The following is an 18,099-nucleotide window of genomic DNA, read 5'->3' as shown; positions in this document are numbered from 1 at the left end:
ATTTCTAGTTGGTCTTTATTTGGTCAAAGCTGCTTATTAGCTAGTGCAAGCTAGTCCAAGCTAGTTTGTACTGTTTAACTTATTGACAAAAAAGCTACACTTTACCACATACTAACCATTTAGCTCAGTCACTCCTTCTGATCCCCTTTAATGCCTTGCAATTATTGGACTAGACACTGTAAAGGACACCGATCAAAGTACTAAAGGTCTCTACCCTTAACAGGGCCGTGCAAAAGATTCGCAAAAGCCACGCCCCTTAGTTCTTGTTACTACGCAAGTCAAACAAATGGTCAAACACGACCAGCACGACAGATTGCCATGACGGGAAGAGGTATACGTGCGTATCAGTCACCTTTTATGGACCAATACCTCTGTGATATCCTCCAGATTGAGGCACAAGGGATGGAGGGATATATTCAAAATAGAGCCCGACCGATACAGGATTTTGAAGGCCGATACCGATAGAAATATTTTGGGGTTTTAAAATCCGATATATCGGCCGATATTTTATTTATTGATTTTTTTAAACTGGATATGATAGTCACAAATTTTGTCATGCTTATTTGAGGAGAACTGATGGGGATGTTCTTTTAATTGTTATTCAAGCAATGACCAACTCAATGAGTGTTGCCGACAGGAACGGTGTAGAGTGCCCTCTGGTGGACAAACTATACAACTCCAACACTCATGATATGGTTCAAGTGTGTTTCGTCCGTTTTTATTTTATTTTTGAAATATTCATTTATCGGCCATTATAACTGCCGACACCGATAGTTTGGAAAATGCGTAATATCGGCCGATAATATCGGTCTAGCTCTAATTCAAAATCTAAAAATAAGCAATGAAGGAGACACGACTACTATTGAGGCTAATCCTTATAAAGGTCTCAAGCGACATCTGAGAAACCCCATGACCTGTACTTCAAATGCAACCAGCACAGCCTTGAAGAAGATTTTATAAGCTGGTTCAGTGGCTAATTGTTTGGAGTTAGAAATGTATAACTCGCGCTGCATATTTAGTAACTTTGCCTCAGATACAGGATTATTCGCTTCTTCCATGTTTCTTTGACTAATCTCAGTGTCTCAGTCTCACGCACGCTACACGTGAGTTAACCATATTCCACACATTTAACTGGGAGTGGGGCCGTCCACACTTATTTTATTATTATTTTTTTTTGCATTGTAGGCACCGCTCACGTTGTGTTTTCTGCTTTGGAAACAGAAAGAACACAACTCCTCCAGACAATCTATCGGGGTCTCTATCGGGGAACTCCAGACAATCTATCGGCCGCGGGCGCACCGCTTCACCATCTTGCTTGGAGTCAATGTTTGACGGACCTGCTCACATAGTAATGGTCGCTATGATGAGTGATTGGACGATGGCCGTTTTGGGGTAACAAACAAACTCTCAAACACTCAAACTGTGTTGGCTCTGTTAGTGGTGCTTACTTGTGATTGGTTGACAATGCAATAATAAAAGCTGTGAAGCTGGGGAGATTTCACCTACACTTACAGTGCAGTGTCATGCTGTGGTATGATTATTATGGAAGCCTGTGAATGCTGTTTGTCCATTTAAAGTGCTATTTTAGTTCTTATATGACTGCAAGAAGGGCCATTTTTTCAACAAAATGTTTGAGATCTTCTTCTAACCCTGCAGGGGGGAAGGTTTATGACAAATGATGCTGTCTGAAAACAAGTACTTTGGCTCTTTTGCTTTGGGAGAAAATAAAATGTCATTTTATATGGATTTCTCTCATTCACTCTCTAACACATACACAGCATGAAAGGCAATGCATCAACTCATAGAATTAATGTTTTATCTATGCAATAAATGTGTTCATTAATGCATGCCGCACACTATATAGTCGAGACATGGGCTAGTTGTCACACCTTTTACCCCAGAGTATATTTTACAGAGTCTTTTCAACAACAAATAAAGCCATTGCTATTTATTTAACACACTATAATAACATGTGACAACATGCCCCAGTGTGTCACACTATATGGGGTAAGTTGTCACAAGCACATGCTATTTAAACAACCTAGTATGGGCTTTTCCACAGTTTTGAAAGCAATGTGACAACTAGCCACGGGTTCCTGATTTAAATTCACTCTTCCCACAGGGAAAAGGCTTCATGCAAAGAAATTTGTCAAAACTACAAATGTTAGAAACTTTTCAAAGGCATTTTTTCCACTAGCTTCTACCAACTGCAAGATGCAGTGACAGATAACTATATCCATAAAACTGTCTCAATACAAGACATGGTTCAAGAGTTGCAATCTAAGGTTTATTGCTTTTACGTGAAATGTTTTCAGAATCATGACTAGCTTGACTAAATATGCTGTTCTGAAAAGTGCTTAATTCTCTTTTCGAGGCACCCACAGTCAAGGATGAGAGTCGTCTTTCCCTTCCTGCAGCATCATTGTGTTTGCAAGGGAGTTATGGGAGACATAGATTTTTAATAACTACCCAAGGGAATAAATTAGACTATAAGAAACTCCATCCAAAACTACAGTTTAAATGCTGAAATATGTCAATCCTTTATAGAGCTGTCAAAAAAGATATGGCTCTATAGAGGCATCTGAAAGGATACAATGTGCATCATTTGCAAATCATCAAGCCACGTGTGAAAAGAAACTATTCAGCTGCATATCTATTAAAATTCATCAGCATACCATGCTGAATTCGAAACACCTCTGCATTTCAAGTACCATTCATATCAATATGTGAGCAAACTTATGGCATGAGAGCAAAAAAATATTACTCAGCATAGCACACATGTGACATGATGCAGCAGGAAAACGACTCTTCATGGTAACAAAGCCCATTGCATCTTGAAAGCAACTCAAGATAAACATGTTTTGTTGCCATACTAAGAGGCTTTCCTCTGGTGGTTTTAACATTCAAAGTGGATCCGACATTTGGGCCGAGCACCAGCTCTCTGGCTAGGAGGGAGCTCCAGAACAATGACAAAATTATACGGAAGCTTCCTGGATGGATGTTGCCCTAAACACAGCACTGCTTGAAAGCAACAAACATTCAACTCAAGATGTTCCCATACACTCGAGCCATTTTATTTCACTGACATCCGTTTAATTTTCAGAGTCTAGGCAACGTGAGCATGAAAGGCACGCCTCGTCTCTTCATGTATAACGGCGAGGAATCAGACTTCAAGATTCTTTTGATCCGAGGAATTGAAAATGTTTAATTGCACCATGTTGATAGCTGTCATTATACTGTAATCAGGATTCCTGAAGAGTACACCAACATAGCAATTCACACTGGCAAATAACAAGCAGCTTTCTATAGCTATAACTGTAATTGTGCATACACTGAAGCCTATCAATTTACAGATTACAGGGTAAACAAGGTTCTGCTAACAGATATAATAGTGCACTTTTCTTGTAAAAGAGCATCACAGAATTAGTGAACTGTCACTTCATGCACCCCAAACAATAGCCTAAAATTAGTTATCAATATTTGTTTTCGTTAATGTTCAAAAAAATCATCTATCATCCTGGATTTATGATGTTTAGTAGTGGGGAAAAAAGTTTGTCAAGTCTTTGCGTCACATGAATAAATTACATTTTTAAAATATAGCCTATGGAAACTGTAAACAATTATTTTAAATTGTAATATTTTACACTATTCACCGTCTTACTGTATTGAGTGTTAAATAAATGCATGTTGGTGAGCAAAAGAGATTTAAACAAAACAGACTTTCTAAAAAGATAAAGGCTACAGGCTAAAAGCTAAGGAATAGCTAAGCTATGTCTGTTGGTCATAAAGTCTACATAAACCTTCAGTGTAACTATAACAATTTAAACCTCCTGTGCTCTTTCTTATACCTATAAATCTTCCGGCAGGATCATGGCGAGACAGCTTTACTCAATTAACAATCTGCAATTCAAAATAATAAAAGTTTTCACCCACCTTCACTTTCTTGTTGCGATTTTTGGAGACTTCTGATATAATCTAACTTATCTTAGTCGTATCTTACATACATAAAATATTTTCAATTCACCACTAAAGTATTCCAGCGCCATCAACACAGTTTAACGGACGTTTGTTTAGAACACATGGCGAAACTTGAGATTGGGTTAAAGGGGTAGTTCACTTTTTTTTTAAAAAACTTTTGCTGATAATTTATTCACCCCCATGTCATATCAAGATATCCATGTCATTCTTTCTTCAGTCGAAAAGAAATTAAGGTTTTTGATGAAAACTTTCCAGGATTTTTCCCCATAAAATGGAGTGCATGGGAACCAAACGGTTCAAAAGACAGTTTCAGTGCAAACTGCAAACTGTTCAGAGGGCTTTAAATGATTCCAGACGATGAATAAGGGTCTTATCTAGCGAAACGATCGCTTATTTAAAAAAATAGTTTAATTTTTATAAGTTCAAATGGTCACCTTGCTCTGTTCTGTGATGCGTTCGTGACTCAAAATGAACAAATCTTTTTCCAAGTCAATTCATTCATTTTGTTCCTTGAATCAACCAAATGATGAAAAAAGATTCATTCATTTTGATAAAGAGTTCGAACAGGAGAGTCACGAACGTGCATCACAACATAGCAAGGCGACCATTTGAGCTTATAAAACTTAAACTTTGTTATTTTTTTAAATGAGAGATCGTTTTGCTTGATAAGACCCTATTCATCGTCTTGAATCGTTTAAAGCTTGGTTCCCATTGAAGTCCATTATATGGAGAAAAATCCTGGAATTTTTTCATCAAAAACCTTAATTTTTTTTTTCGACTGAAGAAAGAATGACATGGATATCTTGGATGACATGGGGGTGAGTAAATTATCAGAAAAACTTTTTTTTAAGTGTACTACTCCTTTAAGAGAGATACACCGCGCATTGAGACAAGGGACATAAGTGGAGCGTCACTGAGTAGGACATCGATTGGTTTGCAATTTTGCATAGGCCTAGTTGGGTCAATGTCCTTATTCATAAATATTTGACTGGTTAATGCTGTATTTAGTTAATACAGTGAACCATGAAATAAATAATCTTATTTCAACCATTTCTCAGTTTTTTTAATCCTATTATTTTTAATCCAATCTATTGTACCCTTGCAACGATAGGCCTATTTGACAGACAGACAGTCACATAGGCCTATGCCTGACAGTTGATCAATGGAGGCCAAACTTTTTTACACCTTTTTTAGTTTGTCCTACGAGTTTTAACTTTGTGAGGTAAACTACAATGACTTTTACAGTACACTTGAAATGTTATGTGAATTACAAAACCTAATCACTCTTTTGACAACACAACACATTGCAGCTTTACAACAAAGTGCCTTACACTTCCACTGAACAAGGTAAATGTGACAATGGGAACGACAAACTCAAAAACAAAATTGATCACTCAGTGATCAATACCACAACCTGAAGGGAAGAACAGCTAACAGCTCCCGACTCCTGGGGCCCTTCAGCCTAAAAGTATTCTAATCTCTAATTAGAATTATGCACAGTATAGCTACATTTAAATTAATTATAGATATCTGTAATTACAATTTCTACAAGTAACTCATTTGCAGATATCAGAAAATAAAGTAAATGGGAGAATATAACTAGTCAAAATTAACATTGATATCCTCAATGCATATTATGATTTATCTTAATTCTAATTAAGATGAGTCAGAGATATCTGGAATTCGAATTTTGACTCAAAACTAAATTACGACTAGTACAGACAAGGGCAAACGCTAAACTGGCTTGCTATAGTCTTTAAATAAGCAGGAATGCTGATAGGCCGTCACTCTTAGCAATAACCCCAAATACAAGAGAGGGAAATTACCCTGCCACACATACATCTATACATACATACATCTCATCCAGATGCATATAATTAATTATAATAACTAATTTGCTGTTTAATTAAATATAATGATTATGACTTCTAATGGTTATTCACAATGAGTTTTTATAGCAGTACTGGTCAAACCCACACAAAAGACTGGACTACTGATTGCATTTAACCACTAGGTCAATATCTTGGATCAATGGCCCATTTTTCCCCAATCAATAACCTTAGCCTACTATAGGCTACCAATTCCTTGCACAGAACTAAAATAAAAAAATAATAAAAATGTGTGAAATAAATCTTTTTTATTATTTTTTGCCTGTAACTAAAAATAAGAAAAATGAATGATGAAATATTATAGTTCATAAATTACAAAAATGGCAAAAAGTTCCACAGTATTCTTTTTAGTTCTTGGGGAAACCCTGTACGTATCGCTCTATTCGATTTTTTAGCACAGCAAAAAGATTTTAAAATGCTGGAAAAAAAAAACAACAACCCTTAACTGAATTTTTAAATGGGCAGATAAACAAACTATTGACTCTAACTATATCTAACAATTGTAATTAGCTCTAAACTTTTTATTAGAGCTCAATATTACTCGGTTCATCTTAAATCTTAACCTGTATAAATCACTGGAATCTATTTATCCTGTTTGGTTCCCTGCCTTAGGAACAGCACTGGGATAGGCTCCAGCATCCCTGTGACCATATAGGACAAGCGGTTTGGAAAACAGACAGATTAATTGATTAATGTGTACTAAGTTTGATTTACTTTGGTGTTCCAGTTAAGGTTAACTCAAGTCATTAGCCTGAGTGCTGCTTGAATCTGCAAGACAAGGTATTTCAACACCTCATTCAAAACATTGGATGCGTCTGAGATTCCCTTAGGATTGGCGTTTTAGTCATTCACATAAAGATGGAACATTAAAAATAGAATTTTTACTCTTAATAAGGCTTGCATGCAGTTATTTTTACTTGCTGCCATAAAGTAACGCACAACAACCAACCAACCAACCACAAAAATATGCATACTTCTTTTGATAATCCTGTCCTTTATGGTCTGCAAATATGGCCTCTAAATAAACCAGAATGTATATAGTCGGACTTTCAAAATAACTGAATGCCATCACATTGTAAATGTGTACAGTCATTATGCCCTCTGCTGTGGAAAAAAGGGAACAACCACAAGTTTAAACAGCTTTCAAATGGTGGTTGTGGTTCTTTGTATTTGTTAGAAGGGAGTGTGGTAAAATGATCATCCACCCTATTACATGGGTCTCGTTGAATCTGAAGTGATAGTGAACGACTGATTTCTATAAAAGGGCCACTGGCAAAAACAAAACAAAAAGTTTGAGTTACATTTTGAAGAACCTAACTCAAGTCTCTGTGGAATTGTTCCTACAATACATTAAAGTCCCCGTGAAATCAAAATTGAACCTATTTACTTTGTTAGCGCATATTACTAGTCTTGTGGTGAACAATTAATCCGTGCAAGTGAATATATATTAAAAAAAAATGTTTTACCTTAGTAATCTTTAATCAAAATCTGAAAAGTTACTTCCGGTCTGGAACGGTTTCTTTTTCTGATGACGTAGGCTTCACAGTTTGGGTGGGGAAACGCTTAACCACTCCCCTCAAACCGTTAGTTTGCTATGAGCGAGAGATGGAGAGGAGGAGCGCTAGAGTAAAATCCTGCCCTCTGTTCAATATTCCGTTTCACTTGGAAATACGTCACTGCACTGGAGAAAAATCGTTTGCAACTTCCGGTTCACGGGGACTTTAAAGCACTTCTCCGAAAACTACTTGCACTGGCATTTTTTAAATATGTCGCTGCGTTTTTGTATCAAGATGCACACCAGTAAAACAAATCTCCAAGGCACATTAATAAAAGATACTTAAATGCCCTAATTAAAATAAGGCGTAATCCTGGCTTAATCTAAGCCTTGTCTGTGAAACCAGGCCTTAGAATGTTAAACCTTTCATTAAGTTGCTATTGTTCTTCTACAGAAAAATGTGAATGGGCAGCATGACAAGTCTCAAGAATTGCACAGTGCTTTATTATTTGTACTTTTCATATAACAGGGGTCTAATCCTGTGCCTGGAGAGTTCATATCCAACACATTGTCTGTAATGTAGGTCTTAAATTAACTGGTTTAATTGTGCAGGAAGCTAGATCTCCAGGAACAAGATTGAACACCGCTGATATAAACAACTTTTTTGGTCATAGTATAAATAAAGTTCTCATTAACAATCTCAAGTTATTCAACTTTCAACAGGCTTACCAGTAATTTGAGGGAAGTTCTCTCAGTGGAACAAATTTTCATTTAAAATGTTGACTGGCTACCAATGTAAAAAAAAACAACAACAAAAACAGCACCAATTTCTTTTGCGACTTCACATTTAAACTGAATCAATGGATGCAGGTAAGTAAAAAGCACAGGTAAAATGAGTTAGACAAACCAGTTATCTGCAAACAAAACCTACAGCTACATTTGTTTAAACACATTAATGCTTCATTCGAGATCACAATCACTTCATTCACCATGACAACTTTCAGCGTTTAAAAACTTGGAACATGAGAAGTATGGGATATTGTTTATTCCAGACCAAAAACAAAATATGGTATTACAACTTTAGAAAATTGAAATGATGCATATTGTGAAAAACAAGGGTAAAAAAGGCAGTTAGAAGATGCATAATGAGAAAAGATGGGGTTGCCTTGCTTTGTGTTTAAACAGCACACCAATGTAACCCTGAAGCAGGCTGGCCCACATCAGAACTAAAAAAAGAAATTCGTTATGGTGGTGGTTTAAATATGAACCAAGAAATCAATACATAAACTGCCCCATCCACACCCCACCCATCAACTTAAGGACTGTGCAAAACGTGGCATCTGAAGGTTTTATTGAAACACCTTGTACAAAACAAAGAGAAAGTTACATGGAATTTGTGCTCTAGAGCAGCACAAGATTAACTAAAAAAAAATTAAAAAGGACTAAAGAAGGGGACAAGGAACAAAAATCATTTATCCCGCATTATTTGCCTTGTCGTCTGTCCATGCTTGAACAGGACTGGTCGTTTTGTTAAGGATGCCATACTAAAAAGTCTCAAATCAGAGGTAATCATTTTCGGCTTTTTTCCTTGAGGGGGGGCTGCTGGGGGTGACAGCAGCACAACAACAGGGTCGGCTTGGGAAGGAGTCGGGGGAGGGAAGGGGTCAGTTCACATCAGCTTCTAGAACCCGTGGACCTTGAGCTGCTCCTCTTTGGCCAGTTCAATCTGGAAGATGAAGGAAAAAGGGTCGATTACGACAGCTACCACAAAAAGGCCAACAGATTATACATCAAAAAGTCACCAAGCTCTTACTTACATCAGTGAGAAACTGGCAAATGTTCTTGCGCTGATCACCTTGCAGCTGAATTACTTCACCATACTCAGGGTGCTCAATCACGGTCCCATTGCAGGCAAATTTCTGAAAATGCAAATAAGGCAATGTTAAAAACACTCCATCCGTTTAAGAGCGATCTTTTTTTTTTTTCAGAGGGATTTAAAATGACAACCTTCTTGAAGGCCTTGACTAGCTTCTTTTTATCATAGTCATCGGCTATGCCCTGAACCGTGGTCAGAGTCTTTCGCCCGTTCCGCTGTTGAATTCTTATGTGGATGTAGTCCTCTGTCCCAGCTGGGAGCCGATCATCACCCTTAGTTGCATCAGCAAAGGGGTCTTCAGAAAGATAAACAACAGGCATTAGCAATATCTGTGGCATCAGATTTCCTGCTTTGACATTTCATGTAAAGTGTGATTTGGTTGACACAGGTTAAAGCTAATCTTTAAACCAGGTCACTTGAAGTACTTAATTTCTGAATGAAGTTTACGTAAGCAACCCTATTTAATAGCATTGCCCCAAATATTTTAGCATGTACAATTTGCGTCTGTACATTAAGTAAGTACCCAAGAAGAACATGTTGGAACAAAGCAACCCATCTCCTTTAACTACAGGGTAGAGTTCAGGTCTGATCTGGTTGTTCATTAACCGTTTGTGTATCGGATCAGTTTAACATAAAATACTATTTCTATTGGCCTCCAGCCTAAGCTCAACGATTTCTGTTTTACATGGAAATCGTCTTCAGTTCTGACATCAAAAACACACACGGGGTTCGAGATGTTTTTCCAAGTTGTTTTCGAAATCTAAAAATAAGCCGTCATCGAGTGGCGTCTTCCATTTTGTCTCTCGTCCAGAAAAACAAGCTGGCGATCAAAATCGAGGTAACGTTATAGCATAATCTATTAGCGAAATCTCGATTTAATTCGCAGGAAAAGTATAAAATGCGACGGAAACCATCAGAAAAAACATTAAACAACGATTAAATATGGATATATTCTTTTAATTAGGCGAGTTTATCGATATTTGGAGCGACCCAAACAAGAATAAAAACTGAAGGCCTAACTTATACCTAGCTTTTGTTTCTGACAGGGATTTTCGACGACAAAAATCATTCAACGTGAGCTTTTGACTCGGTAAATGAAACTGTTGTTCATAAATTGACTTTTTTAACAGTCGTGCTAGGATTTATTTGCTAAACATCAACGTAACACAGTCGTTTTCTTTCGCCCTTCCCCCCACACAATAAAATAATACGTTTTCAGAGATGTGAAGTCTCACCAAAAGTTTGGAGGTTCTGGATAGCGGACATACGATAAGATTCCCTTTCCTTTCGGACGACAACGGGTGATCTTGCTGTTTTGTTTTTTTTAATAATCTGAGATGATTATTCAGGGGGGGTTCTCTCACTCGGTGCTTCTTCAGCGTTTGCCGAGCTTACAAAATGGCGACAATATGATTCGGGCACTTGAAAACAGCTCTGTTAAGCCCCGCCTTCAATCGAGGACATGACGTCACCCAAACGCAAGATTTCTGCTGTCTCTTACGTTATGTTGTGTTATGGTTACTGTAGGTTGGGGTAGGGTAAATGTTTCGGCATTTTTAGGTCAAATATGGACATTATAAATTGTGTTAGATTATTTCCAGATAACAACGAAACATTTATTTACCGTAAACAAATAACATTTGAAAAAAATCTATCATAGAGTTAGTTTAGAAACCTTTTACAGATTAAACACCAAATGAGAAGGCTGTGAGGGATACACCTTTAAAGGGATACTACACCGTTTTTTTCATGGTAAATTATGTTATTCCCTTTACTAAGAGGAGTTGACACATCTCATTTATTGTTTACATGGAGATTTGTTACATTCCACTGTGAAGATCTAAACATATTTAGATATATAGGAAATTGCAAAAGAGTGGCAAAGTTATGACGTCACTTTGTAGGACAACTCGGAAGTTAGCGGCGCATGGGTTCCCTCGATCGAAAAGCTATGCATTTACCCCATAGACTTTTAGAAAATCGCAAAATTAAGATTTGTGTTCAACAAACAGTTGTTTGTTACCCTTACATGTTTTGTCTATCAAGATGATCTTTACAAGTTAATACACAATTTATACATTTTGAAGCCTATACAAAGTTAACACAATAAAGTTAAAAAACCACAAGCAGGTTATAACTGGTGTGTTTTATGTCATAGATCAAAACGTGAAAATATTTAGAGGCTTTGTTAACCACAGACCTTATTTCAGGCGATTTAGCAAAAACCCATTCAAAAAATCCCATAGACTTTAGAGCGAGGGAACCGGGAGTGCTAAAATGCTAACTCACTTCTGCGTTTTGGCCTACAAAGTGACGTCATAACTTCGGCACTCTATGCAAGACGATTTTGATGTATCAACAGACAATGTTGAATTTTTTCACAACCATATTTAGATCACTTCCGGCGCTTTCCGGTGCTTGCGCAGACCGAAGCACCCACGCCCTCAGATCACTTGAACGTGGCTGTGGTTACAAGAGGTAAAAACGATATAAATACTGTTCATTTTCTCACACAAACCGCTCGTTTCATGTCTTAGGGCATCAATGTGTACTTATATTTACGAGTCAATAAATCATGTTATAACAGAATTTAAATTTTTTGGGTGAACTATGCCTTTAAGATCCTAGCGCATGTAATTTCAACAATACAAATGAAAAGCTTTTTTGTCATCCGGATTTGCGAAAATAGAGATGCATGTTTGCTGAGCTGAACATAACAGTTCACCCACTAAATAAACTATCCCTCACTGCCTCGCTTTCATTTAAGAAAAATAAAGGCCTTTGATGTTTTACCTTACCCTGATTTAGTCATTCAAAAGAACCCAAGTGAATGTTAAATCGCATATATTAAAGTATTAAAGTACATCTGAAGAATGGACAATTTCAGCAGAATATGCTATAGCTAAATGGACATGAAGAAAGATGTTTTTAGAAGCAGAGGGTAGGCTACAGTACCAGCAGAAGCCAATGAAGCTATGCTAACCAACCAAAAAAATCTTGATGCAACCAGTTCATTGTATAAAGAGAAAGAAAGAAAGCCGCACAATGTAAGCAGCAGGGGGAGCAAATGCACTATTTGATTCACATTGCCTATACTTGTTTAGCACTTTATGACAGTATATGGCATCCTGTTATTAAACTAGATTATCACTTGGTAGTAAAGTGGGGAGGGACAACATCTCCGTGTCATCTGGGTGTGTTTTTATTTTATTTTATTTTTTATTTTGAAAAGCCAAAGAATACTTCTCAAACTTAGTTTATATGTAGTGACTGAATAAATTAGTTGTCAAGGCATTCACACTATCTTTTAATACAAAATATACCAAACTGAGTTTGATCATGATCATGACCTTATTGAGGAATTCCTGGATTTTAAATTCATGTGGCAATAAAATTGCATGTACAAAGTATGTGGTCCAGAGGTAAATGTTTTCTTTAGTTTTGTTTTGGCCTCTAGGTGGTGAACTTTACTTATGGGTAGCCTATATATACATGTAGCCTATACCCCTACAAGACAAAGTCACAAGATTTTCATTAAATATTTCTTTTGTGATTTTCCATGGTGTATTCATATATTAAAAAACGATTAAATTTATGCTTCAAATCATTTTTACTTCTTTCACTGCAGTTTTAGATCAACAGACCTATTAATCTGAGGCAACTTTGTGAAATTGCATTTGCCAGTGAATGGCTGAAACTAATTCTCTCAGTCAAGCACAGAACAGTCAGAAAAAAATACAAATAAAATTGCCAAATCATGTACATGAGTACAAAGATATTTCTACTGGAATTTTATTATACCCACATTTTGAACAACACTGCATTAACAGATTGTCCTGGCAAAAAATGGACAGTATCCTACCTTTTCTGTTTTTTTGAAAAGTGCATATCAAAAAAATCTTTTCATGACAAGTAATCACAACATTTTTTTCTGTTGTCAAATCAACTTAAATCATTTATTTAGTTCAGATAACATAATTTTGAGTTTCTAATGATTAAATCATTCTCCTTCATTGTATTAACTCTCTTTTTCCATTTCAATCAACTTAAAATTTTAAGGCAACCAGGTTACTTACTTTTTCAAGTTAAACCAACAATATTTTTTACAGAAATAAATGAATTAGTTAAAGAGTATTCTAATCATTCAGTGTTTCTCAATCCTGCTTCCTCCAACGCTGCACATTTGAGGTGTCTCAATAATCAGACACACCCAATTCAGGTCATGAGCAGCACAATACTCATGAGCTAATGAGATGAATCAGGGTTAGATAAGAAAGACATCAACATAGAATCAGGATTGCGAAATACTTGAGTAGATCAAGCGACAGCACCCATTGGGACAATAATCAGCCAGCAGAAGCTGTAACACTCCCTCGAAACGCCTGTCTTGTGCAAGAACCAGGAGTTAGGCAGAGTGAATAGCTAGTAAAAAAAATCAATTAAAAAAAGTTGCCTTTGTCTGGATTTTGATAATAAATTCAATAAGCAGAGTAAGATTTTGAGGCTATCTCTTTATGCTACGGAGCTGTTTTCACGAGAAGGCAGTCTTGTTAAACACAGTTCAGTGGCTGTTGGAAAATGTTGCACAAGTGTGTAGCCAAGGCCAGATTTTCAATGGAATGGCTCCAAATGAAAAGGAGAATGCCCTACAATGGCACTGTCAAAGCCCTGATCCAGAAACACTCTCCGTTTAAAAGAAACAATTACAGTTTTGTACTTGGCAGACAAATGTAAAAGTGTTTACACTACAGTATACTTTGCACTGCATCCACATGTGAAGCTAAGGCACTTTTCTAACATCAGTCAGATTGCCAAACTCTTTTAAATGCTAGTTTTTCTTCCTTGCCGCAGTCACCTTTGGCTTGTTTACCGAGATATTAAAGACATTAAGGTACGGTTTTCCGTAAAGCTGCTTGTAAAACAACATGGATTGTGCAGAGCACTGTACAAATAAAATGACCCGACTTGACTTAGTGAATTCATAAATCATGTACTTAAGTTACACGGACAGGGCTTGTCTTAAACTGCCACACACATTCGAGATATTTGAAGCATGTTGTAGAAGCATGCTGTGCTGACGATGTTTTACCTCATTTTTAAAAAAAAAATGCATATAGTCACAATCTTTACGAGAGATTTATAACTCGTAAAAAAAACTTTCCACCAGGACTATTTGTGCCAGTGTTAAAGGGTGTTGTTATGTAAAAAAATATTGTTGGTTTAACTTAAAAAATGAAGTAACCTGGTTGCCTAGAAATTTTAAGTTCATTGAAATGGAAAAATTGAGTTAATACAATGAAGGAGAATGAGTTAATCATCAGAAACTCAAAATATTATGTTATCTGAGCCACATTCATTATTTAAGTTGATTTGACAAAAGAAAAAATGTTGATTGCAAATCACAGTGTATTTGAAAGTATTTTTTTTTTCTTTTACAGTGTGAAAGTCAGTTTTGTTTGGGACCCCTTTTAAAGACAGTGAAAAATATGATCCATAAGTTATGATAACATATGTTTTATATCACTTTAACTAATCAAAATTGAGTTGTTCAGAAGTTAATAAGTGTCATTTATTTAAGTTGATATGACTTAAAAATCCAAATTTAAGGCAGCAACTTTTCAGGTTTAAAACAATTCAAGTTAGGAACAACATGGGAGAACACATAATGACAATTTGATTTTTGAAAATGTGTTTTCATCCCTTTTATAGGATACAGTATTTGGTCAAAGCACTGCAATAAGGGAATATGACCTTATGAAAACCAACTGAACAGCATCATGGTTGGGCTAAGATGACGCACACCAACAAAACGTACTCTGTGGCAACATTATGATTACAGGTGTGGTTTAGGTATTCGTGTTCCTTCTTTCTTTTTTTTGATGAGGTACGAAAGTTTGGTTTTACTTATAATATATAATTCCACATCAGACACCCTGGGAGGAAGGCAACTGAATGGACAGCACTGGTAACGGGTAGAACTGGTCGGAGCAGATTAAAGTGTGTTTGCTTGTGAGTTTCAATGAGAGTCCGATTATTTACACAGCAAGACAGCAACTGCGTGCTTGACATTGTGGAGATCTTTGCAGGAATATGTGTGAAGAATTACACAAACCGCCGCCCTGGTGTTGTTGTGGATTCCGGTGGATGTTGACAGATTAATTGCTTCTTTGAATTTCTAGCTGGCATGAATGTAAAGTATAAAAACGGACATTGCCTTAAGTGTGCTTATTATCTTTTGAGATCCGCTCTTCAAATTGATGAAGATGACAGTGGAATCAAAGAGACTTGTGATTAACAGACAGAAAGCATGCATTTGGTACATTAGGGTCACAACAGGAGTTTCTGCATATTTAAAAAATCAATATTGTTTAGAAAGGATAAGAAGGGTCAACATGGTCACTCATCAGAAAAAGCATGACACTGATCACTTCAGAAACACTGATGACTATCATGGATTTACATTAACTCAACAGAGAGAATCTGATTTCTAATGCTAGAACACATTTAACACTATGCTGTTGCACATAGTCGGTGACAATTGGTCACACAGCTTTCGTTTTACAAATGAGATGCTTGTTATTTTTAGGATTATCTGAGAGAAACAAAACACTGTTGTCAAAGAAACTATTCATGTGCTGAGATTGTCAGAAGTCACAAAAAGCCAACTGAGAGGGATTGGGCTTGCAGGATTTGAAGAGAATAGAATGAAAAATACAATGGAAAAGACATTGTGCTTATTAGACTCCGGACAAATCAAGTCATTAAAAAAATTTTAATTAGTTGCTGTAAAATGTCCTGCACTCACATTTACTGATGAAGAACAGAATTGAAACTCTGAAAACTGTAATTCTCAAACAAATAGCCTATGCGTTGGATATAACATTTGCCACAAAAAAAAAAGAAAAACATTTACGATGCGCATGTGTGTGTGTATGGTCTACTTCAGTGTACGTGATCATAATGTACTGTCATTGTGTAACTTAATTGTGTAAATTAATTCAAGTATGATTCAGCAAAAACGAGTCACTGCAATCTTCTAGAAAGAAATTTCACAATGGGCTGAGGGCTGTGGTTACAGCATATCAAATATCTCACATGCAAGCCAGCTGGAGCACAGATTTCACGAGCAAAATTTAGCAATAAATCATCTGCAACATATTTCAAGTCAGTGATGAGGGAATTATTCCACGATATGCACCGAAGACCAAAGGGGACGTTAACAATATAATACAAACTGGAACGTTTTTCCTTTGCGTTTTTCGCGTGTAGAAGACAACGTTGTCAAAACGATCCCGTTCACACAGAAGGCGCCTCCTAGTGGTGTAACCCTAACCCTTCCCCATACCTAAACCTGCTGCCATAACCGAAGCCTCTCATTTGACCCTAAATGGTGCCATGTGCGTTGGTTGTCTACGCTTTGGCAAAAGCATTGTACTTTGTATATGACGCCTTGGGATGAAAATGCGTTGGATATATATAGCAATTGTAAGTCACTTTGGATAAAAGCATCAGCTAAATGACTATATGTAAATGTAGTTTAGACAGAGACGATAACAGTTTCGCTAACAAAAGTTTGCGTTTTCAGCTCCCCAAAACACCTTTGTTGTGTAAATGCACGTCCAAAACCCATTAAAAAGTTTTTTTTTTAACGTTTTAGTTGAAATGGTGTTGTGTAAACGAACCCTAACCCGTATAAGTTCTTTTGTTTGCGCTGGAGCTTGTCGTGTGTCAGGTAGGGTATAGTTACAATAGAATGTGTTGAAAAGCTTTTTGCAGCACGGTTCTGTCTGAACAAGTACCTTATATTCAAATCAGCACACTAAACATTCTGTTGCATGCATGATGTTGCTTCAGGGTAAAAAGCATACTTTCTAGCAGGCATATAAAATATAGGCTACCTTTAGTATTTAGGTAAAACATAAAGAGATGTGAACAGAGAAGAATTAGGCTACAATAAGGTCTCATTTGTTAATGCATTAACTAACATGAAACAACAATGAGCAATACATTTGCTACATCATTTATTATTCTTTGTTAATAAATTAGTAAATGTAAATGCTGAAATTAACAAATTAAGATTAAGTGGCTAAATTAAAGGAGTAGTTCACTTTTAAAAAAAACGTTTGCTGATAATTTACTCACCCCCATGTCATCCAAGATATCCATGTCCTTCTTTCTTCAGTCGAAGAAATTAAGGTTTTTGATGAAAACATTCCAGCATTTTTCTCCATAAAATGCACTCTACAGGGAACCAAACGGTTCAAGGTCCAAAAGAGAGTTTCAGTGCAAACTGCAAACTGTTCAAAGGGCTTTAAACGATTCCAGACGATGAATATGGGTCTTATCGAGCGAAACAATCGCTCATTTAAAAAAAAAAAAATTACAATAAAGTTTAAGTTTTATAAGCTCAAATGGTCGCCTTGCTCTGTACTGTGATGCGGGTTCGCGACTCTCCTGTTTGAACTTGTTTATCAAAATGAACGAATCTTTTTTCATGTAATTTGGTTCATTCAACAAACGAAATGAACGAATTGACTCGGGAAAAGATTAGCTCATTTTGAGCTTTTAAAACTTAAACTTTGTTGTTATTTTTTTTTAAATGAGCGATCTTTTCGCTAGATAAGACCCTTATTCATTGTCTGAAACTGTCTTTTGGAGTTTGAACCGTTTGGTTACCAGTAAAGTGCATTTTATGGAGAAAAATCCTGGAATGTTTTCATCAAAAACCTTCATTTCTTTTCGAATGAAGAAAGAATGACATGGATATCTTGGATGACATGGGGGTGAGTAAATTATCAGCAAAAGTTTTTTCAAAAGTGAACTACTCCTTTAACTAATGAAACTTATTGTAAAGCTTTTGA

The 18,099-nt window shown here is 36.4% G+C and overlaps 2 protein-coding genes across 3 annotated transcripts in view; both read right to left on the bottom strand.

Moving 5' to 3' along the window:
• The window catches only part of jupb (junction plakoglobin b), a 92,699-nt gene extending 88,636 nt beyond the window's left edge, over window positions 1–4,063 (bottom strand). Inside the window, exon 1 of one of the 2 annotated variants that reach the window (XM_089122720.1) lies at window positions 3,934–4,063. The gene's annotated coding sequence lies outside the window, so the exon portion shown is untranslated. The remainder of the gene's footprint in view (window positions 1–3,933) is intronic. The other variant, XM_089122721.1, reaches the window with a different exon arrangement.
• Window positions 4,064–8,392: 4,329 nt separating this feature from the next.
• On the bottom strand, window positions 8,393–10,662 carry eif1 (eukaryotic translation initiation factor 1). Its single transcript, XM_039681447.2, has 4 exons — window positions 10,474–10,662; window positions 9,370–9,533; window positions 9,180–9,281; window positions 8,393–9,088 (listed from the first exon to the last, which is right to left on the bottom strand). The coding sequence occupies exons 1-4, from the start codon at window positions 10,502–10,504 to the stop codon at window positions 9,044–9,046; spliced, it is 342 nt and encodes a 113-aa protein (XP_039537381.1). The 5' UTR covers window positions 10,505–10,662; the 3' UTR covers window positions 8,393–9,043.
• Window positions 10,663–18,099: the final 7,437 nt, after the last annotated feature.

This window comes from Pimephales promelas, chromosome 18 (genome assembly GCF_988280905.1).
Source record: "Pimephales promelas chromosome 18, fPimPro1.hap1.1, whole genome shotgun sequence".
Taxonomy (NCBI): Eukaryota; Metazoa; Chordata; class Actinopteri; order Cypriniformes; family Leuciscidae; genus Pimephales; species Pimephales promelas.
This window is presented reverse-complemented; position numbering and strand designations above follow the sequence as displayed.

Excerpts from the sequence above, each read along its gene's own strand:
- eif1 (XM_039681447.2), bottom strand. The coding sequence starts at position 10,504 with ATGTCCGCTATCCAGAACCTCCAAACTTTTG. Across the intron at positions 9,282-9,369 it reads TAGTCAAGGCCTTCAAGAAG|AAATTTGCCTGCAATGGGAC; the intron begins GTTGTCATTTTA and ends TTGCATTTTCAG. Across the intron at positions 9,089-9,179 it reads TTTGCCAGTTTCTCACTGAT|ATTGAACTGGCCAAAGAGGA; the intron begins GTAAGTAAGAGC and ends TTCATCTTCCAG.